Source organism: Dermatophagoides pteronyssinus, unplaced genomic scaffold (genome assembly GCF_027571235.1).
Source record: "Dermatophagoides pteronyssinus isolate colony J.1.1.1.1 unplaced genomic scaffold, Derpt_VIB-CSIC_2022.12 sq0009, whole genome shotgun sequence".
NCBI classification, from domain to species: Eukaryota; Metazoa; Arthropoda; class Arachnida; order Sarcoptiformes; family Pyroglyphidae; genus Dermatophagoides; species Dermatophagoides pteronyssinus.
This window is the reverse complement of record NW_027461533.1, coordinates 498107-513237: the sequence shown is the minus strand read 5'-3', so window position 1 is coordinate 513237 and position 15131 is coordinate 498107. Positions and strand designations below refer to the sequence as shown.

At 28.5% G+C, this 15131-nt stretch overlaps 7 protein-coding genes across 7 annotated transcripts; 2 read left to right on the top strand and 5 right to left on the bottom strand.

Annotated features, from left to right (window-relative positions):
• Nucleotides 1-101: 101 nt before the first annotated feature.
• On the bottom strand, nt 102-5393 carry KrT95D (phosphofurin acidic cluster sorting protein KrT95D). Its single transcript, XM_075821169.1, has 7 exons — nt 4504-5393; nt 3934-4424; nt 3151-3836; nt 1904-3080; nt 1244-1831; nt 1057-1173; nt 102-990 (listed from the first exon to the last, which is right to left on the bottom strand). Exons 2-7 carry the CDS (start codon nt 4358-4360, stop codon nt 590-592), a joined length of 3396 nt encoding a protein of 1131 aa, XP_075677284.1. The 5' UTR covers nt 4361-4424; nt 4504-5393; the 3' UTR covers nt 102-589.
• A 344-nt stretch (nt 5394-5737) lies between these two features.
• Nucleotides 5738-7277, bottom strand: LOC113798912 (SWI/SNF-related matrix-associated actin-dependent regulator of chromatin subfamily E member 1-like). Its single transcript, XM_027349498.2, has 3 exons — nt 6954-7277; nt 6603-6888; nt 5738-6543 (listed from the first exon to the last, which is right to left on the bottom strand). Exons 1-3 carry the CDS (start codon nt 7038-7040, stop codon nt 5891-5893), a joined length of 1026 nt encoding a protein of 341 aa, XP_027205299.2. The 5' UTR covers nt 7041-7277; the 3' UTR covers nt 5738-5890.
• Nucleotides 7278-8077: 800 nt separating this feature from the next.
• LOC113798905 (uncharacterized) lies at nt 8078-11452 on the top strand. The gene is made up of 5 exons (XM_027349492.2): nt 8078-8373; nt 8428-8544; nt 8630-8821; nt 8892-9053; nt 9112-11452. Exons 1-5 carry the CDS (start codon nt 8179-8181, stop codon nt 9385-9387), a joined length of 942 nt encoding a protein of 313 aa, XP_027205293.1. The 5' UTR covers nt 8078-8178; the 3' UTR covers nt 9388-11452.
• On the bottom strand, nt 9283-11430 carry LOC113798904 (eEF1A lysine and N-terminal methyltransferase homolog). Its single transcript, XM_027349491.2, has one exon. The coding sequence runs from the start codon at nt 11428-11430 to the stop codon at nt 9400-9402; it is 2031 nt and encodes a 676-aa protein (XP_027205292.2). The 3' UTR covers nt 9283-9399.
• Nucleotides 11453-11736: 284 nt separating the features above from the next.
• Nucleotides 11737-13566, bottom strand: Pop1 (POP1 ribonuclease P/MRP subunit). Its single transcript, XM_027349497.2, has 2 exons — nt 13433-13566; nt 11737-13372 (listed from the first exon to the last, which is right to left on the bottom strand). The coding sequence occupies exons 1-2, from the start codon at nt 13446-13448 to the stop codon at nt 11775-11777; spliced, it is 1614 nt and encodes a 537-aa protein (XP_027205298.2). The 5' UTR covers nt 13449-13566; the 3' UTR covers nt 11737-11774.
• Nucleotides 13519-14360, top strand: Lipt2 (Lipoyl(octanoyl) transferase 2). The gene has a single exon (XM_027349488.2). It carries the CDS (start codon nt 13519-13521, stop codon nt 14323-14325), a length of 807 nt encoding a protein of 268 aa, XP_027205289.2. The 3' UTR covers nt 14326-14360.
• On the bottom strand, nt 14326-15118 carry LOC113798903 (uncharacterized). Its single transcript, XM_027349490.2, has 3 exons — nt 14957-15118; nt 14761-14885; nt 14326-14691 (listed from the first exon to the last, which is right to left on the bottom strand). Exons 1-3 carry the CDS (start codon nt 15041-15043, stop codon nt 14334-14336), a joined length of 570 nt encoding a protein of 189 aa, XP_027205291.2. The 5' UTR covers nt 15044-15118; the 3' UTR covers nt 14326-14333.
• Nucleotides 15119-15131: the final 13 nt, after the last annotated feature.

Sequence of the window (15131 nt, the reverse complement as noted above, 5' to 3'; positions counted from 1 at the left end):
CCCAATTCAAACCATAAATGTCAAAATAGAAAAGAATTATTTAAAAAAAAACTATTTTTAAAAGGATTTCTATGAAATTTTATTAACGTTTTTTTGTTTTGTTTTGTTTTCTCGTGAAACTCGTCATCATCATCATGAACAATAAAATGATATAAGATATGAGAAAAAAAAGAAAGATTTGAAATCACATTAATTTCAATGGAAAATGTGTATGAATAAATGATGAAAAAAAAGGAATTGTTAAATTGTGGACTAGTTTTTTTTCTCATGTTTAAATCAATAATAATAATGGATAAAAAGATTTGAAACAGGAAAAAAAATGTAAATATTATATCAGATAAGAGAGAGAGAGAAAGAGAGGTAAACAAACACACACACACATAAAGGATAAAGAAAATAGGATATAGAAATATTTGAATGTAACAAATGTAAATTTAAAAAAAAATGAAATTGAAAATTGAAATTTTTAAAAAACAAACAAAAAAGTTTTGCCCGAAATTGATTGTGATATAAAAACAAAAGTACAGTATATAGTGGAGAGATGGAAAGAAAAGAATCAATATTTTTTTTTTGGCTCAAAAAAAATTCTTCAATGATGATCGAATCGTGGAATACGATGATAATTATCATTTTGGCTGCTGTTGATATTACTATTGTGCTGTTGTTGTTGTTGTTGTTGTTGTTGGTGATGCATAATCACATGATTCACTGCTGATGATGATGATGATGGTAATGTTGATGATACTGTTATAACATCTTTATCAATCATCATTGATGATGATGATGATGATGATGTATTTGCTGCTGTTGTTGTTGTTGTTGATAATGATGATAAAATTGGCAATTGTACTGGCATTGTTACATTGGTTAATAAAGATGATGGTGGATTATTTGAATAAATAACTACGGGAAAAAATTTCACCTGTGTTTGCCATTGTGGTGTTAATTGAAAAAATTTTACACCCGAATATTCAACACCATCGATTATGACTAATTAATAAATTGAAAATTTAATGAAAAACATTTGAAACAATCAAAAAAAAAAAATAAACATACGTTTGATTGGTGATTGTGAAGTTTTATATGAACAAACTAGACGACAAATTCCATCGATTGTTTGTCGTGGACATTTATTATCCATATCTTTTTCCTTTTTCTTGCCCAATCTCATTACTGTAATTTGAAATGTGAAAAAATTATTTCATTAATCAAAAATCAATAAATAAATCAAAAAAATACAAACTTTTCTGTTTCTTTTCTTTAGTTATATAGGAAAATGTTAATGATGAACAATTAGTTTCACCAAAATTTGGCAAACGTGTTATTTGTACATGACGGAATGAATTTTTCAATGTAAATTTACAATTATCGCCTTTCTTATTCGATGATGATGATGATGATGATGATGGGACTGTTGTTGTTGTGGATGAAGATGCAGAAAAATCAAGAATTTTTGGATGCTGCTGTGATGATGATGATGATGTCCAATAATCAACTTGTAAATCCATTACTTCATTCATCATCATAACATTCATCGATGATTCTTTATTTGATTGATGACTATGACTACTGTACATATGATGTTGATTAGCTGTTGTTGTAACAGTAATGCTTGGAGAATTTGGTGGTGTTGATGAATGTTGTTGTTGTTGTTGTTGTTGTTGATCTTTCGAATTAAAAGTTGGTGATGTAATACATTTATCATTCATTCCTGATGTTGATGATTGCTGCTGTTGTTGTACAATAGAGCTCGATGATGGATTGATGGCGGAAACCGTAGAGAAATTGAATGATTCTTCTTCCATCGAATGATTACCATGATCGGCTAAACCTATTTTTTTAAATAAAAAATTATCATTATTATCATTTCAAACAAAAACAAAAAGCAAAAAAATAACATTACCAATTTTAACATCACAAATAAATGGTATAAAAACCTGATTAGATGATGATTCATCATCAATGTTTTTATCTTTATATGTAACCATTGCTTCAGCAATTGGTATCTGTATTAATGTTTGAGCATTATTTATAAAGTTAATAATTTTTTGATAAAATTCATGTATAACATGTAGATTATTATTATTATTATTATTATCGATTGATGATGATGATTGTAATGGATTGTTAATATTTTCGGTGGTTGTTGTTGTTGCTGTAACAAAACGATTAGAATCCAAATCTTTAATCATTTGTTTTGGGAAAAAACATTGTGAATAAGTATGATCTATACTAGCAAGATATTTATGTAACATATTTGATCCATAATAACTTAATGAATGATTATTATGTTGATAATAGTGTGAATGATAATTTAGATTCAGATAGTTCATTGGAATGATATAGAAACGAAAAAAATTTTGCCATTCAGTGGATTTATTTGCCAATGATTCAACATAAAATCTTAAAAATAAATTTACATATGAATCCGAACCGATCAATATTAATTTGATTGGTGATGATATTTTTTGATTATTATTGCAAAATTTTTGCATACGATTACATAAAAAATTGAATGATACTTTTACATCATTCAATGTATTTGTTCCGATTATTCGATTTGTTCGTTCAAACATTTGTATTAATGATTGTTGTTGTGGTTGTTGCATACAATGTATACATTCGGATAAATTTATGAAAATTATCTCTTCAGGTATAGTATGTTCTTCGGATTGTGGAAAAACTTTGTTAAGTTGATCGAGAACAAATTCTTTCGAGGTATTTGTGTTGACATCATCTTTATGATAAGTTGTTGATAACAAAGACATTGTTGCGTGTAAAGATTTCTTTTCTTTTTCTTTTGAATTATTTAAATGATGATTATGATGATGTTTATTGCTGTCTTTATTATTATCTTTGAGAAAAAGACGTGCACGTTTTTGTTCTTTATCAAAATTTAATTTTTTCTTATTATGACTTTGTGTGATTGTTGTCGGTACAATCAACGTGGTTTCTAATGGTTCAAAATTTGTCTGTTTTTGGCTATTATCCGAAGTATCAGGTGTTCCATCAGTTCCTGATGTTTCTTGACTTTCTTGATCTCGTCTTGTATTAGTAGTGGTAGATTCAGCGACAGGAAACTTTTGAAACAAAAAAAAACAAATGAATGAAAAAATCAATGAAAAAAAACACTCTGTTGACTAGACTTACCACATAGGATTTATCTTGACCAACCAATGTACACGATGAAAAGAATGGCCTTAAACTTGGTTTTGGTGTTGAAGAAATACTAACATCATCAAATTCTTGTCCACTATCAGTCATATAATCAAGATCATCAATTTCTTCATCATCAAAAAATTCATCAATATCCGGTGGTTCTTGTGCCGATGACATTAATTCTTTTTCCAATGCTTCTTGAAATTTTTCCTCCGAATCATATGCCTCGGAATCGGGTAGACGAAATTTTTTCAATAATGAAATGAATTTTTGTTTCAAATTTCTTTGCTGTACATTTGTCGGTACAACTGAACGATTAAATTTTTCATTATTAGTAAATAATTTCCTTGATTTACGATCATTTAGTTTACGACGAAAAAGAACATTATTGCCTTCTTCAATTGTTTCACTATCACTACCATCTTCAGCCGAAGTAAAATCATCATCATCACTATAAACATCCGGACGATCAATAGAAACTTTTCCCCTTCGTACATTACTATTATTATCCTGATCGATTGGTTGACTTTTTAATGATGAAATTGTTATTCGTGCAACAATATCATTTTTACCAATATCTTTAACATGTCCAATTAGATCTAAATTTTTTTCACTAATTGTTGAACGTTGTAATACTTCAACCATATCAATTAGGCCACAAGCTAATGTTTTATAGCCTATATATATAATGCAAATCAATATACAACAAAAAAACAAAAAGAGAGATTAGTATTTCAGGTTATTTTATCTATTTTTACAAAACAAAAAACTAACCAAGTATAGCTTTATTTTTATATTTTTTTCGCCGTTGTAATATAATCTGAAGATAATTACGATTACGTTTTATAAAATGTGGATATTGTAATGTAAATGAAAGATCTAATTCAATATCGAATGGTTCATTATTATTGTTCGATTGATTATTTGATGATGATGTTGATGATGATGATGGTATGGTTATTTCATTTGAACGTAGAATACGTTTTGAATGTTGCATTTTTACTGCAACCATTATCGATGTAACATCATTACCAAATGATTTATTACAAGTTAAACGATTTATATTCAATGAACATAATCTTGGTATACAATCGGATGGTGTTTTATCGATTTCCCATGCACCAAATAATTTCATTTTTACCGGTTTATTCGACCACATTGCCGTTGATGATGATATTTTTGTATTCATTTTATCAGTCATTTTTTTTTGTTGTTGATTGGAAAAAATGATGGACCACAAAAAAAAATTGTTTTGTTCGATTGGGCTTTTGGTGTATACGATAAGAAGACAAATAAACAAACAATCGAAAAACAAAAATCAATGAAAAAACAAACAAAACTCACCGGAAAAAAAACGTTGATTTTAAAACGACAAATTGATGATTGATAATTTGATTAAAAACATTTGTTGTTGATGATGATGATGATGATGATGATGATCGAAAAAATTAACAATGACAGCTGATCAAATTTTGTTTCAAATCATTTGTAAAATATTTTTGGATGAAATAATAAAAACAAACAAATAAACCATCAAAATGAACAAATTGAATTGTAAAATTGTGCGTTTTTGATTTGTTGTTGTTTTCCCCATGTGTGTGTGTGTTTGGTTGGGTGTTTATGTTTTATGTTTTTTTTTTTTTGAAATAATGCCAATAAAATTATCATCAACAAGATTTCATAGTTGAAAAATATGAAATGATAATCACCATAATCATAATTGGATTTAATTGAAAAAATACATATTTTTCTCCATCATCATAATGTTAAATGTGGAAAAAACATGAACATAAAATTACATTGTCACATTACTCTTTCTCCCGAGTTTGCATTGTGTTTTTTCGGGCATAAAAATACCGAAAATTCTTTTTCTTCGTTCATTCAATAAAGTCATGTAACATATGACAGCACAGCAAAACACACCGAAATAGAAATTCCAATTTGTCAGATACGAAACAAACTAAAATATGAAAATTCCAGCCATTCATCCATCGATGATGATGTTGTTGATGAAAATGAGGATGATTGGACGCAATGATTTTTTTCGTTTTTCTCGTTTATTAAATTTAGTAAGGATTTTTGTAAACTAAAAAAGTAAAAAATGATTTACCGCTACGACAAGACAAGACAAAACAAACAAACAAACAAAACAGGCACGATATCAGGAAAAAAATATATCCAGTAGCGCAGTATTTTATTGCATTTAAAATATATAATCAACAACCAAAACAACCAAAAATAAAATGTTTTGCCTCGCCCCGAACTTACAAATATAAAAAAAAACAAACGAAAGGAAAATATAGATAAAATACTGAGTTGAGTGCAAAGTTGTCTTTTTGGTTATTTGGTTGTATATATATGCGTCACACATACAATATATCCCAAATTATCAGCAGCAGCAGCAGAAGCAGCTGTATCGCTGAGATGAATCCTCTTGTTTTTTTTTGGCTGCTGGTGCCATCTTGGTTTATCATAATGAAATTTTTTTTTATAAATAAATTTTATTTCCGATTCAAATAATCATCCATATCATCATGTGTATATAATATCAAATATAATATAATAATAGTGAATGACATTTTGTAATAATGACAATGTTTATGATGATGATGATGATAATGATAATGATAATGATAATGATGATGATAATTAATGGCAATAACAAAACAATCATCAGAATGAATGACTCACTCAAATTTTTTTCAAAAAAAAACCGTAGTTAATGCAGGTATCAATTATTATCATTCGAATGATTCGACGAATTTCCATTGGTTTTTTCATCACCATTTATGATGATTTTATCATCATTAGGAGATGATTCATGATTAGTTGTTATTGATGATGATAAATTTTGTTGTTGAGTTTCGTTCGGTTTGATGACATTTGTATTATCTTGTTGTTCGCCTTTCATCATTTCCATCGTTTTAATTAATGTACGACGATAATGATCTTTCAAAGTGGTATCCAAATCATTCTGTGCAAAACGTTTGTTCATTTCATTTTGAAATCTTTCACTTGATTCAAGTAATGAATGCTTTTTTTGTTGAAATCTTTCTTCGATTTGTTGCAATTCATCCACCATTTTCTTCTGATAAACAGTTAGAGAATCCACTTGACGCCGTAATACCTGTACTTTAACATCGAATGCGTGGCGACTTTCCGGAACGACTGTTTCGGTAAATATATCATTGACGAGTTTATTATTACGATAATAACGTGCAGCTGCCAGATGTTTAGCGGAAAAATATTCATCATTCTCATCACTACTTTCTAGCGGTTGCAAACTAAAACGTCCATCCGATCGTTGCGGTGAATTGTGCATCTGATTATGTGATCGTTTATCTCGTTTCTTATTCATCATGACACCTTCACGTTCTTCGTTTTCTATGTTTGATTGCAAAATAAATTAAAAAATAACAATATTAAACATTCAAATTACAAACCTTTGGTTTTTAGCGATGCAATCCATGATTGATAGGCAGGAGATGAATGATATTGTTTTAATAATTCATTATATTCGAGTTTTTCCACTTCAAATTCCTCAATATACTTTTGTTTTTCATTTTCGTCAAGATCACGCCACATTTGTCCAACAATTTTACTAATTTCCCATACTTTCAGATCTGAATATTGGGCTTTAACATCATCCCATACTTTTTTACTATAACGCATATAAGGTATCAATGGTTTATCTGGTGGTTTTGGTTGTTTCGTTGCTCGTGGCATTTCCTATTCGAATATCAGTTAATTAGCTTATTTCATGTTAATCAAAATGTTAGAATATTAGAACTTACAATTGAATAATTTTTTGTTGAAACACTTTTGGATGGATTAAAATTTGGATGGCCATGTGTAGAAGGCATAAATGGATTTACACTCATTATAGTTAGATGAGTGTTAATGATGACAATCACGTATTGAAAAAGATAATCAACAAAACAATTTATTTAACCTGAGAATAATGATGATGATAAACATAAATGACAACAATATATCGAAGTTTTTTTTTGGGAAACAAAAAAATAATCAAAGTCCTTTGAATAACCGAATATTGAAAATGTTGTTAACATGCGGGCATGAATCAAACACTCATTTTTATTGTTGTTCCATTCATTCATTCAATCATCATATACTACAGTCAATTTACCTTTTCAACTATAGGTTATTGTATTCAATATTCATTCGATCTAAAATGCAACGAAAATATCCTGTAAACATGAATGAGCACCCTCATTGATTGAATAACAAACGTTCGAAATGGGGGAGGAGTTAAATCGAAAGAGGATGATGAAGAACCCGATTTATACATTGAAGGTATTTCAAACAAAAACAAACAAAAATATTTTGATGCCCGCCAAAAAATAAGAAGAAAAAATTGAAAAATTCGCTACACTTTGAAGTTTTTTTTTCTATGGTGATTCGTTAATAATGATAATGAAATCCATATAATGAATGCAAATTCATATAAGAAATCAAATCAAAAAAAGAAAAATGGGAAGGAAATGAAATGAAATGAAGAAGAAGAATAGAAAACGTGTATATGGCCAAACCAAGGACAAATTATTATCGTCTTTGTTCAAAATTTTCAATTAGTAATTACATTATGTTGATGTTGATGATGATAATGATGATCACATTTGTTCATATGGTCAAGTATTTTTTTATCACGATCTGATTGTGGTGATTTACAACAACAACAACAACAATAATAATGATAATGATTCTGCTGCTGTTTCGTGGATGGTGTATCAATTGAATCGATAATGGTTCGGTTATTTGCAATGTGCAGATGATATTTTATTATTCATCAGTCAGTCAGTCAGTAATAATAATGAAAAAAGGGGGATGTAACCATCATTTTAATTGTTCGATTTTTCATTCGAATCATTCTGATGATGATGTGTTTTGTCATCAGATATATAAATTATCGTTTCATTGATAATTCATTCATTTTTTTGGTTTGTGTTCAACTTCTTGGATCGATCGATTGATTGATTTGATTGAAAAAAAAAGACAAAAATGCTGAAATTGACTTTAATATTTTTGATTGGAATTGCATACGCTGCTCAAACACGAATAAAAATTGGCTCAAAATCATGGGGCTATCAAATTGATTTAAATCATGGACAACAAATTCGTAATGAATTTAGTAATGAAGATGGTATTACAACCGGTTATTATCTGTTTCGAAATAATGATAATCAAACAAAAAAGGTATTTGTTTTGTTTCGCTTTTCTTGATGTGCGTGAACTAACTTTTTTTCATAGCTACAATACACCATCGATCCAAATCGTCTTCAACCGGACGTTGAATTTGATGTCATCAATGTTGTCGACGAAAATGAATACGATAATAGATCCGAATGTTTACGACCAAATTCCAATGTAAGAAAAATATTGATTTTCAATAAAATCACCTGATTGAAATCTAAAATTTGATCGTTTTTTTTCCCAATTTTTTTCCAATAAGTTAACATTCGATTCAATCGATAGTAATGAAGATTTTAAAGGACATGTTACACTTAAAGTCGGTAATTCAACATATAGTATAAATTTTGCTACCGGTGATAAAAGTAATTCTCGTGAAGAAATCCTAACACCGACTGGTCTTCTATATGGCCGTTATAATTTTATGCCAAAAAATAGCCCAAATAAAATAGTGGTATGATTGATTTTATTATTTGTTAATATTTTGTAATCTTTTATTGGTAATATTATTATTATAAAAATAGATAAACTATAAATTCAATTCAACATCAGTGGATCCAACATTCGAAGTATCATTATTTAAATCATCATCCGAAACATTGGAAACTCTTGGCCGTCATATTGATCATTATCGTGAACGAGATTATTTGAATAATATTAATTATAATCCAAATATTAATTATCGGGTAATGTAAATTAATGATTGATAATTTTCATTTTCATTTTTTATTTTCAAATTACAAGGCACCATATCAAAGAGGATACGTTCCAGCAACATCATCAGGGACATCATCATCATCAGCAGCAGGTGTTTCATCATCATCAGCATTAGCATCACATCGTGCTGCTGCTATAGCCCGTGCTCAAGAACAAGCACGACAAGCAGCTTTAGCTGAAAAATATCGTAAAAATAATAATAATAATAATAATCATGCACACTACCACCACCATGATTATTTATCATCGACCACAACAATTCCAAGCTGGTATTCAAATCGAAGTAAATCTATTGAACCATGAATGATTACCCATTTAACAAAACGATAGCTTCGAACACATTTGACGATAAGTTTCGGCCAATAAATCAATATGAAAACAACATTTTCTAATATAATCATAACGGCTATTTGAATTCCAATCATTACGTAACCATTCTAATTTTTCATTATTTGTTACAAATATTATTTCATTTACATCTTTATCCAATTTACAACGAAAACGATATTGAAATAAATTCTTTAAACGTTCATAAATAATTTGTTTTAAATCTTCATTTCGAGCAACTAAATTTAGAATGAAAAAACCATCATCATTAAGTAATGTTTGTACTTGATTTAAACATTCATTTTCGACAAATTCTGGTGGTGGACAACTAACACCAAGCTCGATATTTTTACTATCCACATCGAATATAATGAAATCAAATTTTTCCATATTCTGTGAATCTTGTGATTTTGATCGTAAATAATGTAAACCATCATCGATTATAATATTAATCTCTATATTTCGTTTAGTTTTTTGTTGAAAATCAAAATATTTTTTAGCAACTTCTTCCAATAATGGATCAATTTCAATCACTGTTATACGTAGAACAATATCATCGGATGGACGTAGATTATTTGCAAGAAAAGCTATGAAACAACCACCACCTAAACCAATCATCAAAAGATTGTAAACATTTTTGAATGGTCTATTGATAATGGCCAATCCGGCAGCAATATATTGATGATGATCACATGAAAGAAAATTTTGATCACAACGAAATGTTCCTTGTTTACATTTTTTTAATCGTGCTTCCGATTGAATAATATTATGATTGTTAGCAAATACTAAACGTCTATACATAATGCCATCGATACAAACATCTTCGACAAACATTTGACCATTAAATTCACTATAACCATTCCATATGACATTACGTTCACCAATATCACCATCACCAATACTAAGAAATAGAATTTTTTCGGATGTTGGTGGGAAAAACCCTTGCAATCGATTGCCTAATTCATTTTGAATTTTTTCCATATTTTCATAACGATGTTTACGACTTAAAAATACAACAGCTAAACGATCACAACGGCATTGTTTCAGTAATTCTAATCGACCTTTGCCAGTAGAAAACATCCATTCATGTTCACGACCTTGTGGAACAATGAATATCGAACACCTGATCATATTATTCGATTTAACAATGTTTGATCGTTGTACAAAATAAAACTTGTAACGACAATCATCATTGTTGTTGGAATCATCAAATAATTCAATATTAAAATTTTCATCATCCATTTTACTATTTCGAACCATATATTTAAGAAATTCCATTCGTTGATATGATTTTATGATGCTGGCTACTTCAGAAATGTTATGAATTTTTTTAAATTTTCTATCACCATTCAAATCCATTTCTACATAGGTTTCGGCCAATTTTGCTTTCATTTTCAAACAGGTTACAATAAAAACTGGAAAATTTACAGTATCAACAACAACATTTGTTTCATTTGATTTTGATTGTATCATTTCAATACGACATATCCAATTCTGATTGACAGTAAACCATGATAGTAATTTATTCAAAACATGTTCCTGCAACAACGATACACAAATATAGCGGCCAAAATATTTCAATACACGCGAAATTTCCGTAAAACATTTGTCAATATCAATATTACTGTCCGAACAAATAGCATCCAAAGTACCTTTATCAAGAACAATATTGAATGATTCATTTGCGAATCGCATCTGCATCATGTCCATACATTCGAATTGTAATTTCGAACGAATTCCTTTCGATTTGTATTTTGAAATCATTTTATCAATAACAACTTGACTGATATCAATGCTAGTATTGTTTTCGTAGCCATCATCAAAAAGATCGACACTTAATGTTGAATTGCCACAACCGATCACAAGAAAATAATCATTTGGCTTCAAATATTGCAACAATATGGTCTTGATTTCCTCATAACTACCATACCATTCGAATGAATCTTTTCGTTTTTGAAAAAATTTATCCCAATATTCTTTTGAAGCAAATTCTTTGGTTGCTTTTGGTAAAAGATTCATTGTTTTATCGTTGTTTTTGATAGCATTCGTGGTTAACTAAACCACGTGAAGAATTGTTTTTAAATATAGTATCGATTGTACAATCGATATAATCGATAATTAAAATTTTTAAAAAAATTTATTTTTTTAAAATAAAAAATTAAAATAGTCATCAACCTAACCTCACTGCACCATGAATCATAGTCATAGTCATAGTCACCAACCTAACCTCACTAGACTATGAATCACAGTCACCAACCTAACCTCACTCAACCATGAGTTACAGTCATGGTCACCAACCTAACCTCACTGAACTATAAGTCATAATCAGTTTAGAAGAGTCAAGTTTTTATTTTATTGAACCATTAACAAATAATAAGTGAAATTTTAACTATTTTTAAATGATTAAATTTTGTTTTAACCAATGTGTATAATTGTGTTGGATTTTTTTGATTAATCAAAAATAATTTTTCTAAACTTTGCAAAGAAATGATGCCAATTGCACGTGAATGAGCCATTCTCATTGAAAAACATCCAAATTCAATAAGACCAATAGGTTCATGATCATCATCATCATTGTTGACATCAATATTGGTTAGATTTTCCGATTTCAAATGACCATCCACCATCAATTTTGATAAATAATCCGATGATTTAGGAACTAAAATTATATCATCAGTTTTCGGAGTGCCTTTAAGATAATCAACCATCACTTGAATAAGACAATTTTCTGGATCAATAATTTTGTTGGTAATTTTATCAAATGAATGATTTGTATTCAAACTGGTTAGAATATCATGATTACGAATAATATATTTGTTTTCAAAATCAAATATATTTGATTTTTCTTGACGATTAACCATACAATCTTTATAACCAATTTTTGGATACAATAACGTTTCGGTATCGATTGTCATCACTTCTAAATCACGTAATCCACCAACTAAATGTGACATATTTGCATTGATTTTATTCCAAATTTTTTTCAAAAATTGATTTGGAATTAAAATTTCAATTGTTTCGATTTGATGATGGCCAAAATGATACTGTCGAATGGCAATGATTTCTTTTTCTAAATTATTAAAAAATATTGAAAAATCTGATGATTGATTTATTGATTGATCCCAACATTGCCATTGATTTTGTTGTTCAAATGTTGTTGGTAATTTTTTTCCAAGTTTTTTGCTAAGACGCTCGAATGAATGTGAACCATGAAGACGAATACAAGAACAATTCATTTGCTCAAATGATAATGAAATATTTCGTTCAAGAAATTGTTCGATTATGGAATCGAAAACAAGTAAATGACCAGTGAATGCTAAATAAAGTTTATCATTTTGTTTGATTTTAACTACATCACAAGGACCTATTAAATTATATGGATATTTTTGATATTCGTAAAGATTTATATTCATAGAATGATGATTCGAAATTGTTTTAAGACGTTCTAGTCCTTCGGGTGAAATAAAATCTGAAAGTTTTCGATAAATATTATCATTGTTGTTGTCGGATGAATGTAAAAGGAAAGTTTTCAAAAATGCCATATAATAACAAACGGAACCTTTTTTCGAACCACGATATAATATTCTTTGATTTTTCATATTATTTTTCCATGGAATAAACAAATTCCATATAAATTCCATTTTAAAACGTTTAGTAAACCACATATGTAGAATAGTACGACGAGAATCTTTATTACGTTTACGAATTTTACGTTTACGTATTCGTCGAATTTTTGATGATGATTTTTTAATCTGTAAAGTTTTATTCGAAGATTTACTCGGTTGTTGAAGGAATTTTTGTAATTTTTTTGGTAAACGTTTTGGATTATTACTTGCAGCTCGTCTACGTATATGTCGAGGTACTCGTTGCAAAACATTTTTACATTGTTTAGTTCGACATTGTTTTTTCAATGAATTTATTTCGACAATATGTGATTGAATAAAATTATAGATTGATATTTCTACAATGAGAAGGACAAAAACAAAATTGAATAATTTTTTTTCAAAAGAATCTTATTTACCTTCAGGAATATCCATGGTTTGAAAGTTTTTATTTTTCAAAAAAAAAATTCGATAAAAATTACGAAACAAACCACGTGACCAGCATATGAACCTATTTCAATCCAATGAGTCCGATCCAATCGAGACCTTGAACGATGACCATATTTTTTTGCGAATTTTATTCAAATTAAAAATTTATTTAAAAATAATTTTAAAACAAAACATGTGTTCTAAAATACGAGTCATCGATTTAAATCGTCTTTCATATAATACAGCTTTGTATATACAACAAAAATTATTTACCAAAGTTCAACAAGAATCATCTTCGTCGACGACAACAAATTCCATACCAAATTATTTACTATTAGTTGAACATGAACCAGTATATACTATTGGTATTCGTAGTAAACAATATTTGGATGAAAAATTTCAAGAAAAACTTAAAAATTTAGGTGCAGATTTTTCGATAACAAATCGTGGTGGATTAATAACATTTCATGGTCATGGACAATTGGTTGCATATCCGATTGTAAATTTAAAAAATTTTCCCATCATTCAAAATAGTATCAAAAAATTTGTTTGCCAGCTTGAATCAACTATTATTGATGTTTGTAAAGAATTTGGTATCAAATCAGCTAGAATGAATGGTTATCCTGGTGTTTGGGTTGATTCGGATAGAAAAATTGCAGCACTTGGTATACATTGTAGTCGTTATGTAACAATGCATGGTATAGCTATTAATTGTAATGTTAATCTTGGTTGGTTTGATCATATTGTACCATGTGGTATTGAAAATAAATCCATTACATCCATATCGAATGAATTGAATAAAAATATTTCCATTGAACAAGTTAAACCATTATTATTAAAACATTTTTGTGAGAAATTAGAATGTAAAATTGAAAAACATTAATTAATTAATTAATTAAAATTATGATTTAATAGAAATTCTTTTAATTTGTTTGTACAAATAAAACGATGTGATATTGTATTTTTTAAAGAATAATCCATTTCACCATATGTTTGTTGATGACCATTTGGTTGAAAACAAGGATCCCAACCAAAATCTAAACGACCTCTTCGTTGTACAATTTTACCATCAACCATACCGTTAAAAATATGAACAGGACTATCAATGGTTTCCATAAAAGCCATCATACAAATAGCTGTAGCTGTTTTATCATCCCAATCTTTTATCAATCTAGGCAAACCTTCACTGCCTATTGCATCCATAAACCATTTTATATATGGACCGGGTAATCCATTTAAGGCTTTAATACTGAAAAAAAACAAACAATTTTTTTGATGATAAATCACGAACAAAAAACAAACAAATTTTTCACATTACTTGAGTGAAGTATCTTCAACCAATACTGGTCCATTTACAATACGTATAGCACTTTTACATTTCTCTTTGACAATAAATTCTAAATCACCTTGATATTCGGGTAGATCGATTTTACGATGAACAATCTATTTTTGCCGCAGAAAAAAAATCAATTAAATAAGATTCATCGAAAACAACAAATTAATTAATTAATTACATTAAACTTTTGTGATTGATCACCAATTATATTTAAAATTTCTTTTAATTTATGTTGATTTCCGGTTATAAATGTTATTGTTTTCATTTTTTTAAAATAAATTTTTTACAAATTTGTAAAAAAAGAGATTCGCGAATGAATACAGCTGATTCGAATCGAACATGTTTGTCTGTCT

What these genes read in the sequence shown, in the direction of transcription:
- LOC113798905 (XM_027349492.2), top strand. Translation starts at nt 8,179, where the DNA reads ATGCTGAAATTGACTTTAATATTTTTGATTGGAATTGCATACGCTGCT. An exon ending in ATAGCCCAAATAAAATAGTG is followed by an intron (nt 8,822 to 8,891) that starts GTATGATTGATT and finishes TTATAAAAATAG; the next exon opens with ATAAACTATAAATTCAATTC. An exon ending in ATCCAAATATTAATTATCGG is followed by an intron (nt 9,054 to 9,111) that starts GTAATGTAAATT and finishes TCAAATTACAAG; the next exon opens with GCACCATATCAAAGAGGATA.
- KrT95D (XM_075821169.1), bottom strand. Translation starts at nt 4,360, where the DNA reads ATGACTGATAAAATGAATACAAAAATATCATCATCAACGGCAATGTGG. An exon ending in TAAAAATAAAGCTATACTTG is followed by an intron (nt 3,837 to 3,933) that starts GTTAGTTTTTTG and finishes TTATATATATAG; the next exon opens with GCTATAAAACATTAGCTTGT. An exon ending in TAAAGAAAAGAAACAGAAAA is followed by an intron (nt 1,174 to 1,243) that starts GTTTGTATTTTT and finishes TTCAAATTACAG; the next exon opens with TAATGAGATTGGGCAAGAAA.
- LOC113798912 (XM_027349498.2), bottom strand. Translation starts at nt 7,040, where the DNA reads ATGAGTGTAAATCCATTTATGCCTTCTACACATGGCCATCCAAATTTT. An exon ending in CAACAAAAAATTATTCAATT is followed by an intron (nt 6,889 to 6,953) that starts GTAAGTTCTAAT and finishes ATATTCGAATAG; the next exon opens with GAAATGCCACGAGCAACGAA. An exon ending in TGCATCGCTAAAAACCAAAG is followed by an intron (nt 6,544 to 6,602) that starts GTTTGTAATTTG and finishes AATCAAACATAG; the next exon opens with AAAACGAAGAACGTGAAGGT.
- LOC113798903 (XM_027349490.2), bottom strand. Translation starts at nt 15,043, where the DNA reads ATGAAAACAATAACATTTATAACCGGAAATCAACATAAATTAAAAGAA. An exon ending in ATCAATCACAAAAGTTTAAT is followed by an intron (nt 14,886 to 14,956) that starts GTAATTAATTAA and finishes CGGCAAAAATAG; the next exon opens with ATTGTTCATCGTAAAATCGA. An exon ending in GTTGAAGATACTTCACTCAA is followed by an intron (nt 14,692 to 14,760) that starts GTAATGTGAAAA and finishes GTTTTTTTTCAG; the next exon opens with TATTAAAGCCTTAAATGGAT.
- Lipt2 (XM_027349488.2), top strand. Translation starts at nt 13,519, where the DNA reads ATGAACCTATTTCAATCCAATGAGTCCGATCCAATCGAGACCTTGAAC.
- LOC113798904 (XM_027349491.2), bottom strand. Translation starts at nt 11,430, where the DNA reads ATGAATCTTTTACCAAAAGCAACCAAAGAATTTGCTTCAAAAGAATAT.